This window comes from Sturnira hondurensis, unplaced genomic scaffold (assembly GCF_014824575.4).
Source record: "Sturnira hondurensis isolate 20B ecotype Veracruz unplaced genomic scaffold, ASM1482457v3 Scaffold0021143, whole genome shotgun sequence".
NCBI classification, from domain to species: domain Eukaryota; kingdom Metazoa; phylum Chordata; class Mammalia; order Chiroptera; family Phyllostomidae; genus Sturnira; species Sturnira hondurensis.
In genome coordinates, this window is record NW_028093774.1 from 21757937 (window position 1) to 21776322 (window position 18386).

At 58.6% G+C, this 18386-nt stretch overlaps 1 protein-coding gene across 2 annotated transcripts in view; it reads right to left on the minus strand.

The window, feature by feature from the left end:
- The window catches only part of PAPLN (papilin, proteoglycan like sulfated glycoprotein), a 35956-nt gene that overhangs the window by 10428 nt on the left and 7142 nt on the right, over window positions 1-18386 (minus strand). The window contains exons 5-24 of one of the 2 annotated variants that reach the window (XM_037031179.1): window positions 16632-16762; window positions 15582-15705; window positions 15020-15100; window positions 14762-14934; window positions 14479-14602; window positions 13973-14099; window positions 12733-12940; window positions 11997-12179; window positions 11644-11785; window positions 7023-7103; window positions 6584-6863; window positions 5291-5408; window positions 4832-4979; window positions 3546-3921; window positions 2744-2881; window positions 2468-2589; window positions 2053-2206; window positions 1302-1439; window positions 627-754; window positions 406-514 (exon numbers count right to left, since the gene is read on the minus strand). In XM_037031179.1, the coding sequence (XP_036887074.1) occupies window positions 406-514; window positions 627-754; window positions 1302-1439; window positions 2053-2206; window positions 2468-2589; window positions 2744-2881; window positions 3546-3921; window positions 4832-4979; window positions 5291-5408; window positions 6584-6863; window positions 7023-7103; window positions 11644-11785; window positions 11997-12179; window positions 12733-12940; window positions 13973-14099; window positions 14479-14602; window positions 14762-14934; window positions 15020-15100; window positions 15582-15705; window positions 16632-16762 (3085 nt within the window). The remainder of the gene's footprint in view (window positions 1-405; window positions 515-626; window positions 755-1301; window positions 1440-2052; window positions 2207-2467; window positions 2590-2743; window positions 2882-3545; window positions 3922-4831; window positions 4980-5290; window positions 5409-6583; window positions 6864-7022; window positions 7104-11643; window positions 11786-11996; window positions 12180-12732; window positions 12941-13972; window positions 14100-14478; window positions 14603-14761; window positions 14935-15019; window positions 15101-15581; window positions 15706-16631; window positions 16763-18386) is intronic. The other variant, XM_037031180.1, reaches the window with a different exon arrangement.

Here is an 18386-nt window from a genome sequence, read left to right on the forward strand (position 1 = left end):
TGGTTCTCAAACCCAAAGAAGATTTTGCCACCAGGGGACAACTGGCAACATCTGGAGACATTTTTCATTGTCATGGCCTGTGAGGGAGGCTACTGGCACCTAGTGAACAGAAGGCCCGGGGCCAGGACACATCCTGCAATGCCCAGGACAGTCCCAAGAGCCAACAGTCACCGGGTGCAAGCCAGTGGCAGCGCCGTGGTTGGGTGGGCAACGTGGTACGGGCCAGCCAGCGGCAAAGAGGGCCGGCCTCGGGCCTCACTGCGCAGCGACGGAGGCGGGAGTGGAAGGAGGGGCCATGGGGGCTGCGGGGAGCGCTGCCCCCCTGCAGGAAGGCGGACCCCTGCGCTCCAGCCGCACAGGCTCTGCTGTGGGTCGAGGGCCAGCCTGCCTGGAACGGAGCCTTACCTGGACCATCTGATGTTCACACTTTCTCCTGCCACCACACAAGGCAGCCTGGCTGTGTCACCTTCTGGCACCGTCACAGTCGAGGGCAGCCCTGTGATCGTCAGCTCCCCTGGGTCCAAGGAGGAGACACTGTCAGCCACTGCCAGTCCTGTCCAACCCGTGCCACCTGACCTCGAAGGCCACTGGCCCCAGTCACCCATCCGATGAGGGCTGCACCGTACCCAGAACTCTGAGCTGGACCCGTCTCTGGGCGCGGTCCTGCCCGCTGAAGGCGACACAGGTGTAGAAGCCACCATCGTCCACAGCCACTTGGCTGATGACCAGAGAGCCATCAGGCTGCTGCTGGTGTCTGGGGACCAAACAGAGTCAGGGCCTCCATCCCACTGGGGTGGAGGTTGGGGGAGCGAGAGCAGGGGCTGCCCAGCCTCCGGCACTCTCATTTATGAAGGTGCCTGGCTTGTAACCCTGGCTGTGAATCATGACAAGTTTTCTGATACAGGGTCCTTTGGGTTTCCAGTTTTGGGCAACTCATTGAGCAGTCTTGGAGCCTGATCCTGCCACTTTGGAGCTGTGTAGCGTTAAGCTTCTGCGTGAAAAATGGGGACAAGGTAACACCTAGCTCCACGTGGCTCCTCCGCAGGTTGCGTGGTGAGGCGAGCCTTGTGCCCGTGTGGGTCGGTAAACGCCGGCCGCTCTAATTACAGCCAGGACTGTCTGCCTCCTCTCCTCCCTCCGCCATCGCCTCCCTCAGCAGCCTGATCCTCTGCCCACTAACCACCCTCTGGAACGGCCCCGGAGACCCGCCTGTCGTCTGCCCAGAGGCGCCACCCCGGAGAGCCCCTGGCTGACCGGAGGTGACTCCTGGGGGGGACAGCAGGGAGGGGAGCTGAACAAACCTGGGGGAAGAGAGGGTCTGCCCATCTCTCTGCCATTCGATGGTCGGGGGTGGGAAGCCCTCAGCACGACAGGTCAACCGGGTCCGTTGGCCTGGATGGGCGTCCACCACCCCAGGCTGGTTCTGGTCCAGGCGCAGCCTGCAGAACAAGCACCCCACAGGCCTGAGGGGCTCCTGGCCGCTGCCTCCCTCATTTCCATCTGTGCGTGGGGATGGGCCCTTCTCCCTCTCCGGGCAGATTTATCCTCCTCACACTGCCACCCTGTTCCGCTAAGGACCCCATCAGTAACTACCTGGGCAAAGTCGAACAGCCGCCTCTGCTCCCCCACCTCCCCTGACCCGGAATCTCAGACTGTCCCCTCCCCAGCCTCCACGCCTGCCTCTGGTCGCTCACCTGGGAGCCCCCAGCCCCCCACGTCCCCCTGTAAACAGTGCCCTCCTCCAAGGCTGCCTCGGGCCCTGACTCCTGATGCTTTCCCTGCCCACGGTTCCCAAGTCCAGGGCTCTGACCCGCAGGGCCCCGCCTGCTTGGGGTGGGAGGAGGAGGAGGAGGCCCCACCACCCTCCTTCGGAGGCTCAGGGACTCGGGACTTTCCAGTCCTCACTGTGCAGAGCCCCGAGCGTGGGCCAGCAAGCCTGGGGACAGCACGCACTGGCCTGGGGACCCATTCGCCTTCCACTCCTCTCATTCCTTGAGACCCCCATACACCCTGGGCCTCGGGGGTTGGGGGGAGGCACCGCCATGCTGTTACCTGGTCCTGGGCCATGGATGAGAGGAGGCAATGGCCCCAGGGCCCCCAGCACCTGCCTCTAGGCTGGAGTCCCGAGGACTGTGGCCCTGGCTGGGGTCCCTGGTCTGAGTGAAGCGCCTCATCTCAGTCTCAGGTAGCACGGCCGTGTCACCCCCTGTCATGAGGCCAGAAGGAACAAGGGGGCAGAAGGAAGGGTGGGCCATGAGGCCAGTGGGGGACACATGAGAAACAAGGCCCACAAGGGACAAGACCTCCACCCCTGTCCAACTGGAATCCGTGGTCCCTGCCGCCAGGAGGCCTGGGCCCGAGGAAGCACCCTAGTCCCTCCACCACACGGGTGCCTGGCCTCAAGCCCCCGGCCAGTCCACTCCACCATGGGGCCCGTGAGAATCTGTGCGGGGAGGGGCACAGAGACCTGTGACACGAAGCTGGATCTTTGGAGAGTCACGGCCTGGCCGGCTGCCGCAGCTGTAGGTGCCAGCATCCTCTGCCCGCAGGGGGCTGATGACCAAGGAGCCATCCGGCTGCAGCCTGTGCCTCAGTGAGCAGAATGGGGACTTGGGCTCCGGGCTCTCAAGGACGACAGTGAGCCCGACCCCAGCCCAGGCCCCAGGCCCCTGTAGCCCCACACTGACCCTCCCACCCCAGAGGGGATCAGAGAGGCCGCCCCTGGGGAGGACACCGCACACACCTGTCAGAGGAGATGGGCTGCCCGTCCTTGTGCCACCTGGTGCGGAGGTCCCTGGAGGTGTCGTCAGGGCAGGAGAGCCGCACCACCTGCCCCAGGGCTGCCTGCACCAGAGAGGGCTCCGAGCTTGCCGAGCTCACCCTGGAGAGAGGCACGCGCATCAGCACCAGGGACTGCCCTGCATCGGTGGGTCCCATCCTGTCACGGGCACTTGCACGGCCAGAGGTGTCATGGGAACCCAAGCTCCGGAAGCCCATGGACTCAGGAAGCCGCCCTCCCTGCCATGCCCAGGGCACAGCCACCTCAATCTGCTCCTGCCGCAGTGGGAGAGGCAGCATGAAGCCCCGGGACAGAGGGCGGGACACGCAGCACATGCCAGACCCACGCGGGGGCCCGGCCCACACTCCTGCTTTGTGCTCAGTCTCCCCAGGTCTCCCACTAACATGATACAGTCCCAAGAATAACAGCAAATGGAACCCCCAAAACCTGTGAGATAACATCACCATTTTACAGGTCAAGAAACTGAGGCTTAGAGAAGTCGAAGGACTTGCCAAGCCATGAAGCCCATAAACTTTCCAACCAGACAGACCCTGGGGCGCAGTGGCAAGATGTGCTGGAGAATCCAGGCATCTCCAAGCACTGGCTGCCTGACCTCCGCAGCCTGAGCTTCCCCAGGCCACGAGGCCCCCGGCAGGACTGTTCACAGCATTCAAGGTAAGGGATGGGGAGACAGGACCAGCTGACCTCAGGGTTTTAGCTCCTGGCCTGTGTCTCTCTCCTCCTACCTGGGGAAGGTGAGGCTCACCTGTAGGAGGAGCTGTGGGAGGGTGATGCTGGCCGCCCCAAATCTCTGCCCAGTCCAGGGGCACTGAGCCCCAGATCCTGGCCCCGTTCTCCTAAGGCCTGAGTGCGGTGCGCCTCCTGCTGGCTTCCATGACTTCTGCCACTATCGCTGTGGATGCCATGGCCAGCAGCCCCAGACCCGGGTGGCCGGGGTGCCTGTTGAGATGCCCGGCAGCTGCTCATACACTCCACCTCTGAGGCAAAGTTATTGGCGTTGCCATGGCAGCCGCCATACCAGAAGCGGTTACAGCGGCCCACAGAGGCGATGAAGTACCAGCGGGTGGCCCAGTCTGTGCAGGAGCCAAGGGCGTTGGGCAGCAGGCACCGCACAGGGTACGCTGAGGGTAGGGAGGACGCATGTCACCCAGGGGGCCACACAGCGCCCACCACCCGAGAGACAGCAGCCCTTCCCCATTCATGAAGCACGCCTTTCCGCCCTGCCTGGGACCACGGGAGCCTCGGAGCCAGCCCTGCTGCCCCCATCCACAGAGCTAAGGCCTCCAGAAGGTCAGGGCTGTGAACCCCTGGACTGGCTCCCTCGTGCCCCTCGCCATCCCTGACCAGACCACCAGAGTGCACACGGAGCAGCCCAAGGGCTTGACCTTGATAAGGACCCAGCCCTGAGCTCCCAGAGGCCTGTGAAGATGCCCAGCGAGGGACCCACCCTGTAGCCAGGGCTCTTCGCCAACCTCTGAACATACCCCAAGCCCCCACCTGCCCCTTCTAGCAGCCTCCCCCCAGCACAGTCTGTTCCCTCTTCCATGTTCGGTTGTGACTACAGTTGGCCCCGCACAAAGCCTCCTGCAGACCCTGACCGCCAGCCGGTCTTGTCCCCTTGAGGGTCCTCAGAAGCTCCCCTCATTTATCCCATGCTCCAGCCTCAACAACCTTCTTCCAGGACTCGTCCCAGGCAGGGTGGGGAAGCTCCATGCCCCCACCCCCGGCACTGATTGGCCCTCCCCATCTCTGCCTCTGAAGGGCTCTGAGCCCCCAGGAAGCAGGACAGGCCTTCTCTTGGGATCCCCACCTACAACTACCCCCAACCCCCAGAGCAGCCAGGCAGCCTTGAGTGCACACTTCTGGAAACATCTGACTCTGTTCTCTGGCTGAGCACCTGGAAGGTGGTCGATATATACTTGGAAGAAATGAACAAACAGCTGAGCCTAGGGAGGTCTTTGGCTTTGAGTGAGGGTGGGGACACATGGGACCAGAGCCCACCCACCAGAACTTGGAAGGGCATCCACTCACAGTAGCTGGGCTGGCCCACGCAGCCTTCTCCAAAAGGGCCTGCTGCAGAGGCCACGTTGTCATAGCAACAGCCAAATTGGGAGCCCCGGCACTCACTGGGCTCCCTCTGCTGGGCCTGGTCCTGGTGGGCCTGGTGGGGCCTGGGGGCCTGGGGAGGAAGTGAGGAAGAGGTCTGACCCTCGGTGGGGCTCCAGGCTGCCTGGGAGAGGACAGCAGGAAGAGGGAGGCAGAACTGGGAGCCCACCATGCACAGCCCCAGTGCTGGGGGCAATCGGAAGCCAGGAGAATGTCAGCGGAAAGCCCCAGCCCCAGCCCACCTTTGAAACTTGGTGTCCTCAGGAGGACAACCTGGGCCAGCAGGCTTCAGAGACCTCCTTCCTCCAAGACCAAAGCCGCACGGTGACACGGAGCAGGGCCCGGGACGGGACTGCTGCCGCATCATGAGAACGGGACACTTACTGACGCCGCAGCTCTGGACCCCGGCCTGCTCCCGGTGCCATGGCCGCCATGCGATCTCTCACAGCCAGCCTGATGGGGCCCCTCGGCCTGGGACACCCCGTCGAGGCAGCACCCATACCTACACAGGCACACACAGACCTCATCTGGCCACCCAGTCCCTTCAAGGGACCCTTAGTTCTAGCACACCAAGACCCCCGCTTCAAGGTTCCCTGCACTGGCGGCTGACCAGGCTAGGGTTCGAGTGGGAGGCAGTGTGTTCCTGCATGCCAGGCACCCCGTCCTGCAGACCCAGACTCTGCGTCTGCCAAGCACTTAGTGGCCAGCAGGGAGGGCAACTGTAACACAGCGAGCAGAGTTACAGCCCTGACTGGTGTGGCTCAGGGGGCTGGACATCATCCAGCAAGTTGAAAGGTCAACAGGGAGAGTCCAGGTCAGGGTACACGCCTGGGTTGCAGGCCAGGTCCCCCGTTGGGGGCATTCAGAAGGCAACTGATCGATGTTTCTCTCCTCTTTCTTCCTCCCTTCCCCTCTCTGAAAGTAAATAAATAGTCTTAAAAAATAATTGGTGAGTCCTCAACTCACACATCCCACCACAAAACTGAGGAGGGGAAATTAATCCAAGCCTGCCTGGTCATCCGGCTCCCAGGGAGCTTTTACAAAGCACCAGCAGGTGGGAGCTGGGGTAGAAAGTGCCAGGAACCCAGCACTGGCTTCGCTCCCACAATCAGGACGTGGGAAAGAAGGGGCAGGGAAGACGGAGCTGAGCACCTTCTTTGTGCCAGGCACGGTGGCATTCGGTTCATCCTCTGTCACCCCAGCCAACGGCTGTCACTGTTCCCAATTCCCAGCAGAGGAGGCCAAGATCAGAGAGGTTAAGTAACCTGCCCAGGTCACCCAGCACGTGCTTAGTAAGTGGCTGAGCTGGGAATCACCCCCAGGCCACTGGCCTGAAGGCTGGCCCCTTAGTACCCTAGCCCCTGAGGGAGTGGGAGCCCATCTAGACTGAGAGCTGAAGCCAGACCTCCCTCCCCCCACATGCCTTCCCAGAGCCTCGGGCTCAAGTCTGCAGAGAAAGAAGCCTTTTCACTGGCACTGGGCACAGGAGGAAGAAGTCAGGGCAGCTGGAGACAACACCTCCACAGTCCCACTCCTGAGCTCCGCACACCCACCCCACCCAGTCTCTGAGCAGAGAGGCTGCCCTGCCCAACAAACCTCCCCCCCACCAACACACACACACCTCCCTCCACGCAGGCCCTGCCCTCTCTGACCTGGCAAGGAGGAAGAAGTCCCTACCTGCTCTGCTGACAAGAGGCCCCAGGGCAGCCCTGCCACTGTGGCCCAAGAGATGCTGTGAGGCCATCAGGGCAGCACCCGTGGGGGCTTTGTCTGCAGTCAGGGGTCCCCGAGCCAGTCCACAGGGGCTGCTGGTTCCGGGACTGCTGCAAAGAAGAGGCTGGGCCTGGAGCCAGTAGGTGGGGACCCTGGTCTCCTCTGGGATTATCCTGGGCTGAGGGTCGCTCCCAGGGTGTCCCAGGGTTGCTCCCAGGGTGTTGCTGAGGGTGGCCTCTGGAATCTAGAAAGAAGAGGGAAGCAAATGCCACGTGATGTGCCCTCTGTGTCCTCACCTCACCTGTGTCCATATCAGACCCACTTCTCTCTGCTCCCCACTCCCCCCAACACCCAACCTCCACCCCCAGGGCTCTGGGCTGGGGGCTTCCACCAAGCACCTCACCTGAGGCAGGGGCCTCCTGAGGGCCCAAAGACATCCAGGGCGCCCTGAGGCTGGTGTGTACTTCTTGCATGCTGGGGACTTCTACAGGGAGCCAGGGCAGCCGCGGTGGGGTGCAGAAAGACAGAGGCGAGGAGCAGACTGGAGCCGTGGCCAGCCCTGACCAGCACGTGCCCCCACCCCGCTGCGCAGGCAGGGCCCGGGAACCCCGGGCGGCAGGTGTGAGACGAGCAGTTACCTGGGATTCCGTAAGACGCACTCCCCATGTTCTAAGAGGGTCTTTATTACATGGAAAATGCTAATATTGCGGCTCAGCACAAAAGAGAGCCAGACATAAACCTAGCATCTATGTTTTATCCCAACTACAAAAAACAAAGCGCGATGCCCAATTTTCTTCAATTGGGTTGATGAAAAAACAAGTAATCCAACTAACAATGAGCAAAGAACTCGAATGAGGAATTTTTCCAAAAAAGACATGCAAGTGGCCGGAGCATGAGAAGATGCTCGGCATCGTCGGTCCCTGAGGGAGTGTCCAACAAAGCCATGACGAGAGGCGCGCACACACACAGAATAGCTCTAGTCACTGGGACACACCGTTGGGGTATGTGGCTGGTGGGAAAGCAAAACGATGCGGTCACTGTGGAAACAGCCTGGCAATTCCTCCAAAAGTTAAACATTGGGATTACCATACGGTAATGCCATGTTCGTAGGTACACGCCCAAGAGAAACGAAAACCCGTGTCCACATGGAAACTTGGACACGAAAGTGGACAGCCGCACTATTCAACATGGCCACAAGGGGGAGCTGAGCCCGACACTCCCTCAGCCGGTGAAGGGCACTGTCTCTTCTATGATAAAAATCCAAATCTATGAGGACAGGAAGCAGATCAGGGGACCGGGGGAGGGGTTCCTCAGTGGGTGCAAGGGCCTGTTGAGGGGATGCAAAATTCTGAACCTGGGGGACAGCTGGTGGCTGTACAACAGAGTGAACCCACCAAAAACCACCACGTTGCACACTTTAAAAAGTTTAACTAGAAAATGAACACATTCAACCGTATGTTATGCAAATTTTTACCTCACTAAAAAGACCCCGTATTAAAAGTAATTGGATTAGTAGATGAAAGGGTAGAAAGAGAATAATGAAAAAGCAAATACGATGCAACATTAATTGTAGAATTTAGAAAGTGTGTACATGGCTACTTACTGTACAGTTCAACTTTTCTGTATTTACAATTTTTCATCATCTTGTCCAGCTGGGTAAACTTACTAAATGTCATTAATTATACCATTAGAATGTATGGGTGAATTTTTATGGTATATAATATTTAATCACAAGGGTTATTAAAACGTTTTCACCATAAAATATGGGAGAAAAATGCAAAAGGCCAAGTAAAGAAAACCTGGGCAGCAGGAATTTTTTTAAATGATGACGGACATAAGACATACAGAACACACGCCAGACGCTCACACGGAAATTTCTGAGTGGCCCATGCGCGTGTGTGCAGGGCAGGGGCCGGGCGGGGGCCCTTCCTGCTGTGCGTCAGCAGTTCTGAACGCTTCCACAGTAAGTACATCACTACACAACGGAATCAAATTATTAAAAAATAAGGGATTCCATTCCATATGGACTCCATGTCGCCAGTCTCCAGGAAATATTTTAAAAATAATAATAATTCAGGGCTGGAAGACTGTAGCAGATATGCAGCAAAGCCTTCATTTTCGCTTTGCCTGTCCCTCCCAGGCCAAAGCCTCCGCAGACTCCAATTCTCTCCCAGGTCCTGTCACCTCCTACCCGCCTTCCCTCGGGCCCAGCCTGGGAATCTCTGCCACATCATCATGAGAGGCCCCTTTCTGCCAAGCCAGCCCTGCCTCCAGCTTCCTTCCCTTAGAGTCCTGGACACCCCCCTGCCCACACACCCTCTGGGCAGCGGGCTCTGCAGTGCCAGCCCCACCACTCCCCATCCCTTCATTTCTATTGCCCTTTCTGGCACTTGAATTTCTGCAGCCTGCTCCCTACCAGGCCCCTGCTCCCCAACTGTCTCCCCTTCCGTCTGACCCTCAGGCAGCTGCCCAGTTTGTCCTTGTAAATAGCTTTCGCGGTGTCACAACCCAGCTCCCAAACTGTTGATGGCTCCCCAGGCCCTGCGAGACACAGTTAACCTGCAGCCCTGAGCGCCACCCAGCCCTAACAGCACAGACCTGGACAGACCCTGGTCCCCACCTCACTCCCTGGGCTGAGGGCCCGGCTTTGGGCACTGACCTGTGGCCAGAGTGATGGAGAAACTGAGTTTTAAATTCTTTCACTAGGATTACCTTAATTTCAATTTTAAATACTAATGCTTGATTCACTTAAAGAAAAACAGCTCAGTGTGCTTGGAACAACTCGGGTAGTGAATCTAGTCTGCCAACTGTCCATTTCTGGAAAACTAACTGTTGATTCCATATGCCAGTGGAACGTTAGCGTGTGAATGCAAGTGTAAATTATACATTGGATCCTGAGATTTAGCTTAAAAAATAAAAGAATGCAATATATCCAATTCCTCACCTGAGCATATATTTTATTGATTTTGGAGAGAGAAGAGGGGGAAGAGAAAAAAAACATCCACGTGACAGAGAAACATCCAACAGTTGCCCCCTGTATTTGCCCCGCCCAGGGATCAAACCCACAACCCAGGAACGCGCCCTGACCGGGGATCAAACCACAGCCTTTTTGGTGCACGGGATGATGCTCTAACCAACTAAACCACCCCGCCAGGGCCCGTTCATAATTTTTATATCAACTGAATGTTTAAACTATTGTATTGGGTTAAATAAAATATGTTAAGTACAAATCCACTTTTTTCTTCTTTACTTTTTCATGGGGCTCTCAGAAAACTTTAAATGACACCTGTGGGTGGAACCCTATTTCTGTGGGGAGAGCTGCTCTGCAGCCCAGAAAGAGGAGGAAGCAGAATTGCCCCTCGGTGGGGCTCCTCCTTTGACCCCCGGCTCCCCCTGCTGGGCATGCGTCAGTATGCACCACACACTGGTTACAGCAGGCCGAATTCCCATTCTCACCCATCAGGAGCTTCTGTGAAGCTCCTAGAAATCATGAGCCTGGAAGTGTCGCATGCACACGGCATTAAAGGGGAAAACAGGCGCAGAACCACACGCACATCTCAAGGAAGTAGGCTAAACCACTAAAGGGATGGGACCAAAAGTTATTCAAGTTTCTCTATAGGCACTATTTTTCCAGTTTCTCCAGATTCTCCACAAAGAGCGTACATAATTTTTACAATTATAAAAGTCGTTGTGGAGGTTATTTCTCTAACCACTCAGCCTGGCCTGAGATTCTCGCTCCATTTCCTTCCCTTCTACCCACGTGAAGTCCTCTCAGGGGCAGGCTCAGGGACGCCACTTCCAGGAAGGCGTCCAGGGTGCTGGGGCACTGAGTGGCTCTAGGGAGCTGGGCTCACTGAAGCCTCGGGACCCCCCTGCTCACGCTCCACGAGGGCCAGGCTGAGGTGCCAGGGGCCCCTGCACAGCACCCCACTGCTGCTGCCAATGCCAGTGCTCGCTTTTCATGCACTGTGTGTTTAGAGAGTGCGCCAAGCGACTCACCACAAGCCCAGAAAGTCACTCTTACTAACCCCACGGCACGGATAGGCAACCAAGAGTCAGGGTGGAGGCACTGGCCCAGGGCCACGTGGCTGGTCAGCAGTGGAGTGGAGATTGCGCCCAGCCCAGTGACCTGTCGCCTCCAGGCCACTGGGTCTCAGCCACCCTGCCCCGCACTTCGTTTGGAGTCCTACCGCCCCCCATCACAGCTCACAGGGCCCCATCACCAGTGTGTCAGTATGAGAGGGCCACCCCTGCACCCCAGCCCAGGCCTTTGCTCAGTATCACACCCTCACACCAAGCAAGTGCTGGCCTCTGTGCCTTCAGCCTGCATCCCTCCTGACACCTGGGATGCCCCTTCCCCAATGGGGAGGGGGGGCTGAGCAGCATGTGAGGACAGTCTTCCCTAGACCACCTCCCCGCTCCGTGCTCAGTCTCTCAGTGACCTGACGAACACTGAGCACTGATCACAGGCTAGCGAAGTCCTGTGGGGAAGTGTGAACAGGAATAAGAAAGTCGGAGACCTGGCTGGTGTAGCTCAGTGGATTGAGCACGGGCCTGAGAACCAGACAATCGTGGTTCGATTCCCAGTCAGGGCACATGCTTGGGTTGCAGGCCAGTTTCCGGCAGGGGCCAGTTCCCTGCAGGGGATGCACGAGAAGCAACCATACATTGATGTTTCCTTCCTCTCTCCTTCCTTTCCCCTCTAAAGATAAATAAATAAAATATTAAAAAAAAAACTTTAAAAAAAAAAAGAAAGTCAGAGACCCAGCCCACAAAAATTGTATGACCAGTGGGCCTTACAAGCCACGTACAACCGCCGCCGCAGCACCAGGAAACGAACCTAAGAGTGACAGTGGCCACAGTGAGCTGTGGGTGGGTAGCCGCTAAGGGAAGCTACCTCCAAGGGGGAGGAACAGGACTGGCTGTGAGGCTGGGGTGGGGGGAGGAGAGCTTTCCAGGAGGCAGGAGCCCAGGCCAGCAGGCTGGCAGGAAGGGTCTGGCCAAGCCCCACCATCTGGTCTTACCTGGAGGAAGGTAGCAGGGCTGAGTGTTACAGGGCTCCATGTCTGCAGGCTTCCACGGCTGCAGGCTCCTGCAGTGGCTGGGCGGTCCAATGGCACAGGCGACCTGCCGTGTCCGAGTGCCTGAGCCGCAGCTCCTGGAGCACTGGGGTCCGTGGGTGAGAAGAGAGAACGCTGTACACAGGGAGCGAGCCATGGGGGTGCAGGTGGGGAGGGAGTGAGGATGGGAGGGGGAGGGGATATAAAGGTGCCTGATAATGCACATCAGACCCAAGAATGGGCACGTGTGCAGCCACCTGGCAGAGACCCAAGGCACCAGGACTGGGCAGCAGGTATGGGAGGGGGCGAGTACTCACTAGACCCCAGGCGCCTACGTGCCAGGCCTGGTCACTGAGGGAGGGACAGTCATCACGCACACAAGGCTCAGTGAGAGGTGGCTGGTCCTCCAAGGAGCATGCTGTGACATGGAGCAGAGACCCCTCATCACCCCGACAAGTGACATTCCTCCTCCGGACCCCGGCACCGCAGCTGACAGAACACTGCAAGGACCAGGCGTCAGCAGGAGTTTGTCCTCGCCCGGAAGGAGCCACACTGCGTCAGGCAGCTGGAGGCCTGCTGGCCTGGTGTGGAGGGTGGACAACATCCTACCACCCATGTCCCGCTCCCAGGCCCAAAGAGGCCAAGTCACTCTCCTGAGGTCACACAGCCTGAACCGTGAGTGCTGCCACCAGGCTGAGGTGCATTTTCCACGTTCCCGCGTTTGCAACTCGGACATATATATGCAGGTGTCGAAAGCCATGACCAACAGCCCCAGACAGTGCGAGCCCTCCCTCCCCGCAGAACTATGTATGCAGCCGCTTCCTCCTGCCGAGGCAAAGCCTTCCCGCCCCGCCTGCGACCCCGAAGAGGGAAGGCACTGGAGCAGGAGTCCAAGCACCCGCTCCCCCTCCCAGCCTCGGCCACAGCTTCCAAGCCTACTCAGCAGGTCCCTTCACCTCCCAGGGTCTGTTTCCAAGGCAGAGAGCACAGCTCCCAGCCCTGCCCAAGACCCAGTTTCTGATTTCCGCCCACCCCTGCCTGGTCAGGCCTCACCTCTCCCCAGGGCTCCTCGCTCCAGGCTGCACAGCGCTGCAGGTTGCAGGCCTGCGTGGTAGGAGGTTTCCCAGGCAGGCCTGCACACTGGGCCTCCTCGACCGCCTCCTGGACGCCAGCCCCGTGAGACCAGACGCAGTAGACAGAGCGGGACTGGGAGCCGCCACCACAGGAGGCCGAGCAGGGTGTCCAGGGACCTGTCTTCCAGCTGGCAGGGACGGGAGTTGTCGGTAAGGCAGGGCGGCAGGAGGGGCCAAAGCCCAGACCAGAGGGGGCACCAGCTCTCACACACAGGAGTGGACTGGGGAACCCCAACCCGGCCCATGCTCTGACCATGGACAGGTGCAACCGCGGGGGCAAAGAGCTCTGCACACAGGCCAATACCCGGGCCCCTCGCCATCTCTCACCACCGCCACCGCCACCGCCACCGCCACCGCCACCGCCTGCGGGCCTGCAGCGTGGAGACTGGCTGCCTCCATCTCAACTCTCCTGTCCTCACATACACACCCCTTTCTGCTGCTCACTGGGTCCTCTGTCACCCCAGCCAGACTCCCTTCCCTCAGGGTGTGACCTTACTTGGGGGCATCTGCTGGGCGGGGGCTGTGTTCACCCACGTGTGGAGTGGCTCAGAGTGGCCCTGGCACAAAGCCCCAGAGGAAAAGGCAGCCCCCAGCACACATGCTCCTCACCACCCCGAGAGGCCAGCCCCTCGCCACCCAGAGGGGCCAGCTACCTCGAGGGTAGAAGGGCTGTCCAAGCCCCTCAGGGGGGCTGGGGCCTGCAGGTGACTGTTCCCTCACATGTGCTGGGCCCCAGCAAGGCCCCACGCTCCCAGTGCAGGTAAGAAGTCCTTTGTGCGTGAGTAAAGGCACTGCAGACGCCCTCAGGCCCTGTGGCCCAGCCCCTGGCCCACTCCTGGGCACCTTCCGAGGCAGGCCCCCTGCTGGATCGGACAGCTGGGCCTCCGGTCCCTTCCCCAGCCCTCCTGCCACCAGCTGGACGTTCTGGGTGCTGTGTGTTCACACAGTGGTGCACAGAACAGCCCTGGGCCTCAAGCTCAGGCCTTTCCACAGCCTCCCCAAGTGACAGCCCCCTCCACTCCCACTCCAGCCACAGCTGGGGGGAGTCCTGGGACCCCCAATCTCTTTGCTCAGCCCGCAGAGCAGCCTAGGCACCCCAATCCCTCCTACTCAAGTGCTTGGGCCCCGCCGTGGGGGGAGGGGGCTGGCAAGGGCCTCACCGCTTCGTCTGCGGGCAGGGGTGCAGGCTGCAAGGGCGGCGGTTGGCCGGCTGTGGCTGGCCTTGGCACATGTGGTCAGGGTAGACCTCATTGTCCATGGTGCAGAAGACGGGACGCGACTGGTGACCTGCAGAGGCCAGGCCACGGTGGGGGGCGGTGAATCAGCATTCAAAACCGAATGCCTCCTCTTGGCCAGACACCGTTCTGGTCATCATGATTAAGCTTCAGATGACCCCCTGTGGTACAGGCTATCACCGTGCCCAGTGTACAGAGGAGGGAACTGAGGATCGGAGTTCTATCATTGGCCCGGGCTCCGCCTCTACTGCAAAGGGCGCCCTCTCGGGCTCTCCTAGCTTAGGCGGGGGCCCTTTATGGAGTCCCCCGACCCCTGGATTCCCCAAGGTGTCCCCCGTGACATGCTGATGTCTCAGGTACTTGTCCACCTCCCCCTAGGGCCTGACATCCTTGAGGAGAGGAACGCGCCTGCCCCAGGGCTGCGGCCTCACCTCCCCCGCACTCCGCGCTGCAGTCGCTCCAGGAGCCGTGGCTCCAGCTGAAGCCGGGCCGGGCGGGGCCCAGGGGCAGGTAGTACTCGTAGCGTACACCTGGGTTGGACTCCTGGCTGATGAGCTGTGCGGGGGCGGGGCCTGGCTGAGGCCTGTCCCTAGCAGCCTTCCCCCTACCCGTTCCCGAAGCCCTCCCACTGGCCCAGGCCCCAGGTGCCTCCCAGTCTCCAGGGGACCGGGTGCCCCCTTCACCCCAGAGGTCTCTCCCGCCAGCCCTGCTCACCTCGATGACCAGGGGTTCCGAGGTGGGGCCACGGGCACGGAGCCGCTCTGGCGCCAGGTCCCCCTCAGTGCCCCGCTCGTAGTGCAGGAGGGTGCTGGCCGCGGGCAGGGCGCCGGCGGCCCCGATGGTCCAGTGCCCGTTGAGGTAGTACTCACCCCGGATGCTCTTCACCGCTGTGCAGAGTGAGCCCCGTCAGCTGCCAGGCCCACCAGCTTCCCGGCATGACCCCCAACACCCCTGCATCCAAACTGTCCTCACCCAGGAAATTCCTGCTGGCAGCCACCTCCTCAATGCGGATGCTGGTGGCCCCCGTGGGAACTGTGAGCACCTGGTTGTAGCCTGAGGAAGCGGAGAGACTCTGGGAGCACTAGAGCCACAGGGAGGAGTCAGCCCGAGGACACCAAGCGCCCAGCAGCACAGCAGGGTTAGGGCAGGGCCGGTAGGAGACAGAAGGCTGGGCCTCCTGGGGAAGAGCCTTTGTGCTGAGGGGACAGGTAGGGGTGTGGGCGGGCTCCAGCACCTGAATAGACTGGGGAGGGGGCCGGTGGGGAAGGGGCAAGAAGGGGTGTTTATGTGGCAGCAGCGTGAAGCTGTGCTGGACACGTGGGCAGAGGTGGTCACCGTTGTGGGCTCATGGGCTCCTGTGACAGGCCCTGGCCTCCGGCCCCAGGCAGGAGCTCAGGCCCTTCAGGCATGCCCTGAGCACCAGAGCAGACCCTCCAGGTGCTGTGACAGTGACAGTTGGAGCAGGAGTCAGGAGAGGAAGGAACAGGGAGCAGACCCTTCTTTCAACTGTCTTCGGACCCCGGGAGGCCCCCACCTCTGCTGAGGTCATTGGCATCAAAGGTGCCGGTGACGGGGTAGCAGGTTGTGCCATCACCCCCACACTGCAGACACTTGTCCTCCTGCCTTGATGAATCTAGGTTGTGGTCACAGCCGACAACCTGCCAGACGGAGATGAAGGAGAGACCAGAGGGGGTCACAGACACGCAAGGATTTGAGCCCTGGTTGCCGGGCCAGGTCAGGGAGGGGCAGTAACTGCAGGGGTTTGAATAGCATGGGTTTGAAGTGAGTGGGGTCAAGTCTATGTGGATTTTTTTTTCAGTAAGTACATTGGAAAAAAGTTTTGGAGACTTGTAACAATTTTTAAAAACTCTCAGATGAACCATGAAGCCTAGACATATCACAAGCTGAGAGGCCTTGGACCCAGCCTGTGGCTGGCTGGCTGCCTCCTCTGCCACTCGGCACGCATCCCCCCCCACCCCCCCACCCCCCGGCAATAACACCTCACTTTCCTTTGGGGACCAGCTCGCCCCTGCTGAGTTTGGACAGAGCTCCCGACAGTGGGTTTGGGCAATTCAGCGGCCTGCGGCCTTGCTCAAAGGGAGTGGTTGAGGGGACCCCCAAGACAAAGCAGGAGCAACCCAGGTTGCTGAAACTCCTGGGGATGGAGTGCCCTTTCCCAGGGTGTGGCCAGGCTGGGACGGTGGAAGCCTAGAGCTGCTGGTGGCCTCGGCCACACCGCACGGGAAGAACCTGCCTGATACCAGTGCTGAACCTGGGAGAAGGAAGCCAAAAGGCAGGGAGAGAGGCTTCCGGCTGCACTGCTCAGTCACCCCAGCCAGCCCACCCACCCTTGGTGGCTTTTTTCAAAAGTGAGTTTAGTTGGATTCTGTAACTTGCCATCCAGACGGTTTCTCCCATCATGGGGCTAAAGTTTTCAAAGGGCAAAGGTAAAAGAGTCATAAAGCATCATCTGTGATGAAAGGCAGCTAGAAGGGCCTTGAGAAGACATCCAGCTCAGGAGGGCCACTGGCCCTGCTCCTGCAGGGCAGGGCGGCACCAGCAGGGGGCGGTGGGGGGCACTCACCCGGCAGATGCCGTCCACACAGACGTCCCGTGTGCCAGGCTCGCAGGGTGTCCCATCCACCACGGCCTCCCTGTGCTTGTAGTAGAAGTTCTCCCCCTTGGGGATGCAGGTCAGCTCACACTTGTTCGGAGCTGGGGCAGGCAAAAGGAGAAAACTGAGACCCTAGTGAGGTTCAAGGGCTGAGGCTACCCTAGCTTCAGTGGGGTGTGGGCGGGGCCAAAAGCACACTAACGGGGAAGGGGGGAGAGAGGCCCCCTTCAAGTGACTTCGTGTCCCACCCGCATCCCAGGGAGTCCCACACAACTGCTGCATCATCTCTGAGGCTCAAGTCCAAGGGAAATCCCAGAATAAGGAAAAAACTAGACACTTGAAGAGGTCTATCTCAGCATTATCTACAATAACTTGATTGAAGTCTCAACAATCAGTGACTGTAAGTAAATGATGTGTCGATAGAATGTTATGTATGTTAACAAAGCTATTAAAAATTATGAAGACTAGACCTGGCTGGGTTGGCAGACCCAAGGGTAATGGGTTTGATTCCCGGTCAGGGCACATGCCTGGGTTTGGGTTTGGTCCCTGGTTGGGGCGTGTGCAAGAAGGCAGCCAACAGATATTTCTCTCTCACATTGATATTTCTCTTCCTCCCTCCCTTTCCCTCTAAATAAATAAATAAATGTTTTTAAAAAATAATTAAGACTGTAATGTGGGAAGATGCTTGTAACAAATACATATACACAGAGAAAATAAAGTGAAAAGGGCCAGAATGAAATGCTAGCCGTGGTCCCATGGAAGAGGTAGGCTTAGGTCATTTTTTTCTTCTTTTAATTTTTATATTCATCTAAGTATTATACACACATTGTTTAAACAGCCCAAAAATGCTAGTAGGGATTTAATCGCCTTCCCAACACAGAAGGCAACCCTCCACAACCCTTTTCAACCTTTCCTCCACATTCCAATGTTCCTATAATGTGGATTTCTTTAAATTATTTTCAACATATGCTTACCTCAGAATTCGGGAGGAACAATGAATGTGCATGGCCCCCACTGGGGGCACCCCCTCTAACCAAGGCCCCCACCCCCCTCCAAGAACACACACAGGACATGACTGTTCAGTAAGTCGGAACCCAGAGGGCCATCAAGTTTCCCGGAGTCGTCTGCAGTGAGCCGTGGAGACCAACACTCAGAAGAATGACCCCGTGATACCTTCTGGCTCACTTGGAAGATTGTAATTAAAAACACACTAGGGTTTTTTTTCTTTCTTGAACTGTATTGCTCTAAAAATTAACCATCTACATACACTATCCTCCAAATGACCTGGAGCCAGCCCTCCAGACAGGGACCCTGAGTCCAAGGGCTCCTCCCCGCTTCCGCTTCCCGACCCACCAGGAAGGCCTGGAGGATCAAGTCAAAAGTGGGACTCAAACTGGCAGGGCCCCAGTCTCGGCTTCGTTTGAAAATGCACACGGGGGCCCTGGCCAGGCAGCTCAGTTGGTTAAGCACTGTCCCTGTTCCCCAAAGGCTGGAGGGCTCATCTAAGAATCCACCAATGAACTCGTAAATGAGTGGAACAACACATCGACGTTCCCTCTCTCTAAAAGGCAATAGGTTTTGTAATTTTTTTAAAAAGAAAACATATACAGAGGGGGAAAGGGTGGAAAACCTCAAGATGACCACCACTGCCGTGTTGTGATGGGCACGTGCTGGGGTGCTAGTGAATTTTATAAATGTAATTGACAAAGGGTCTGAAGTACGGTA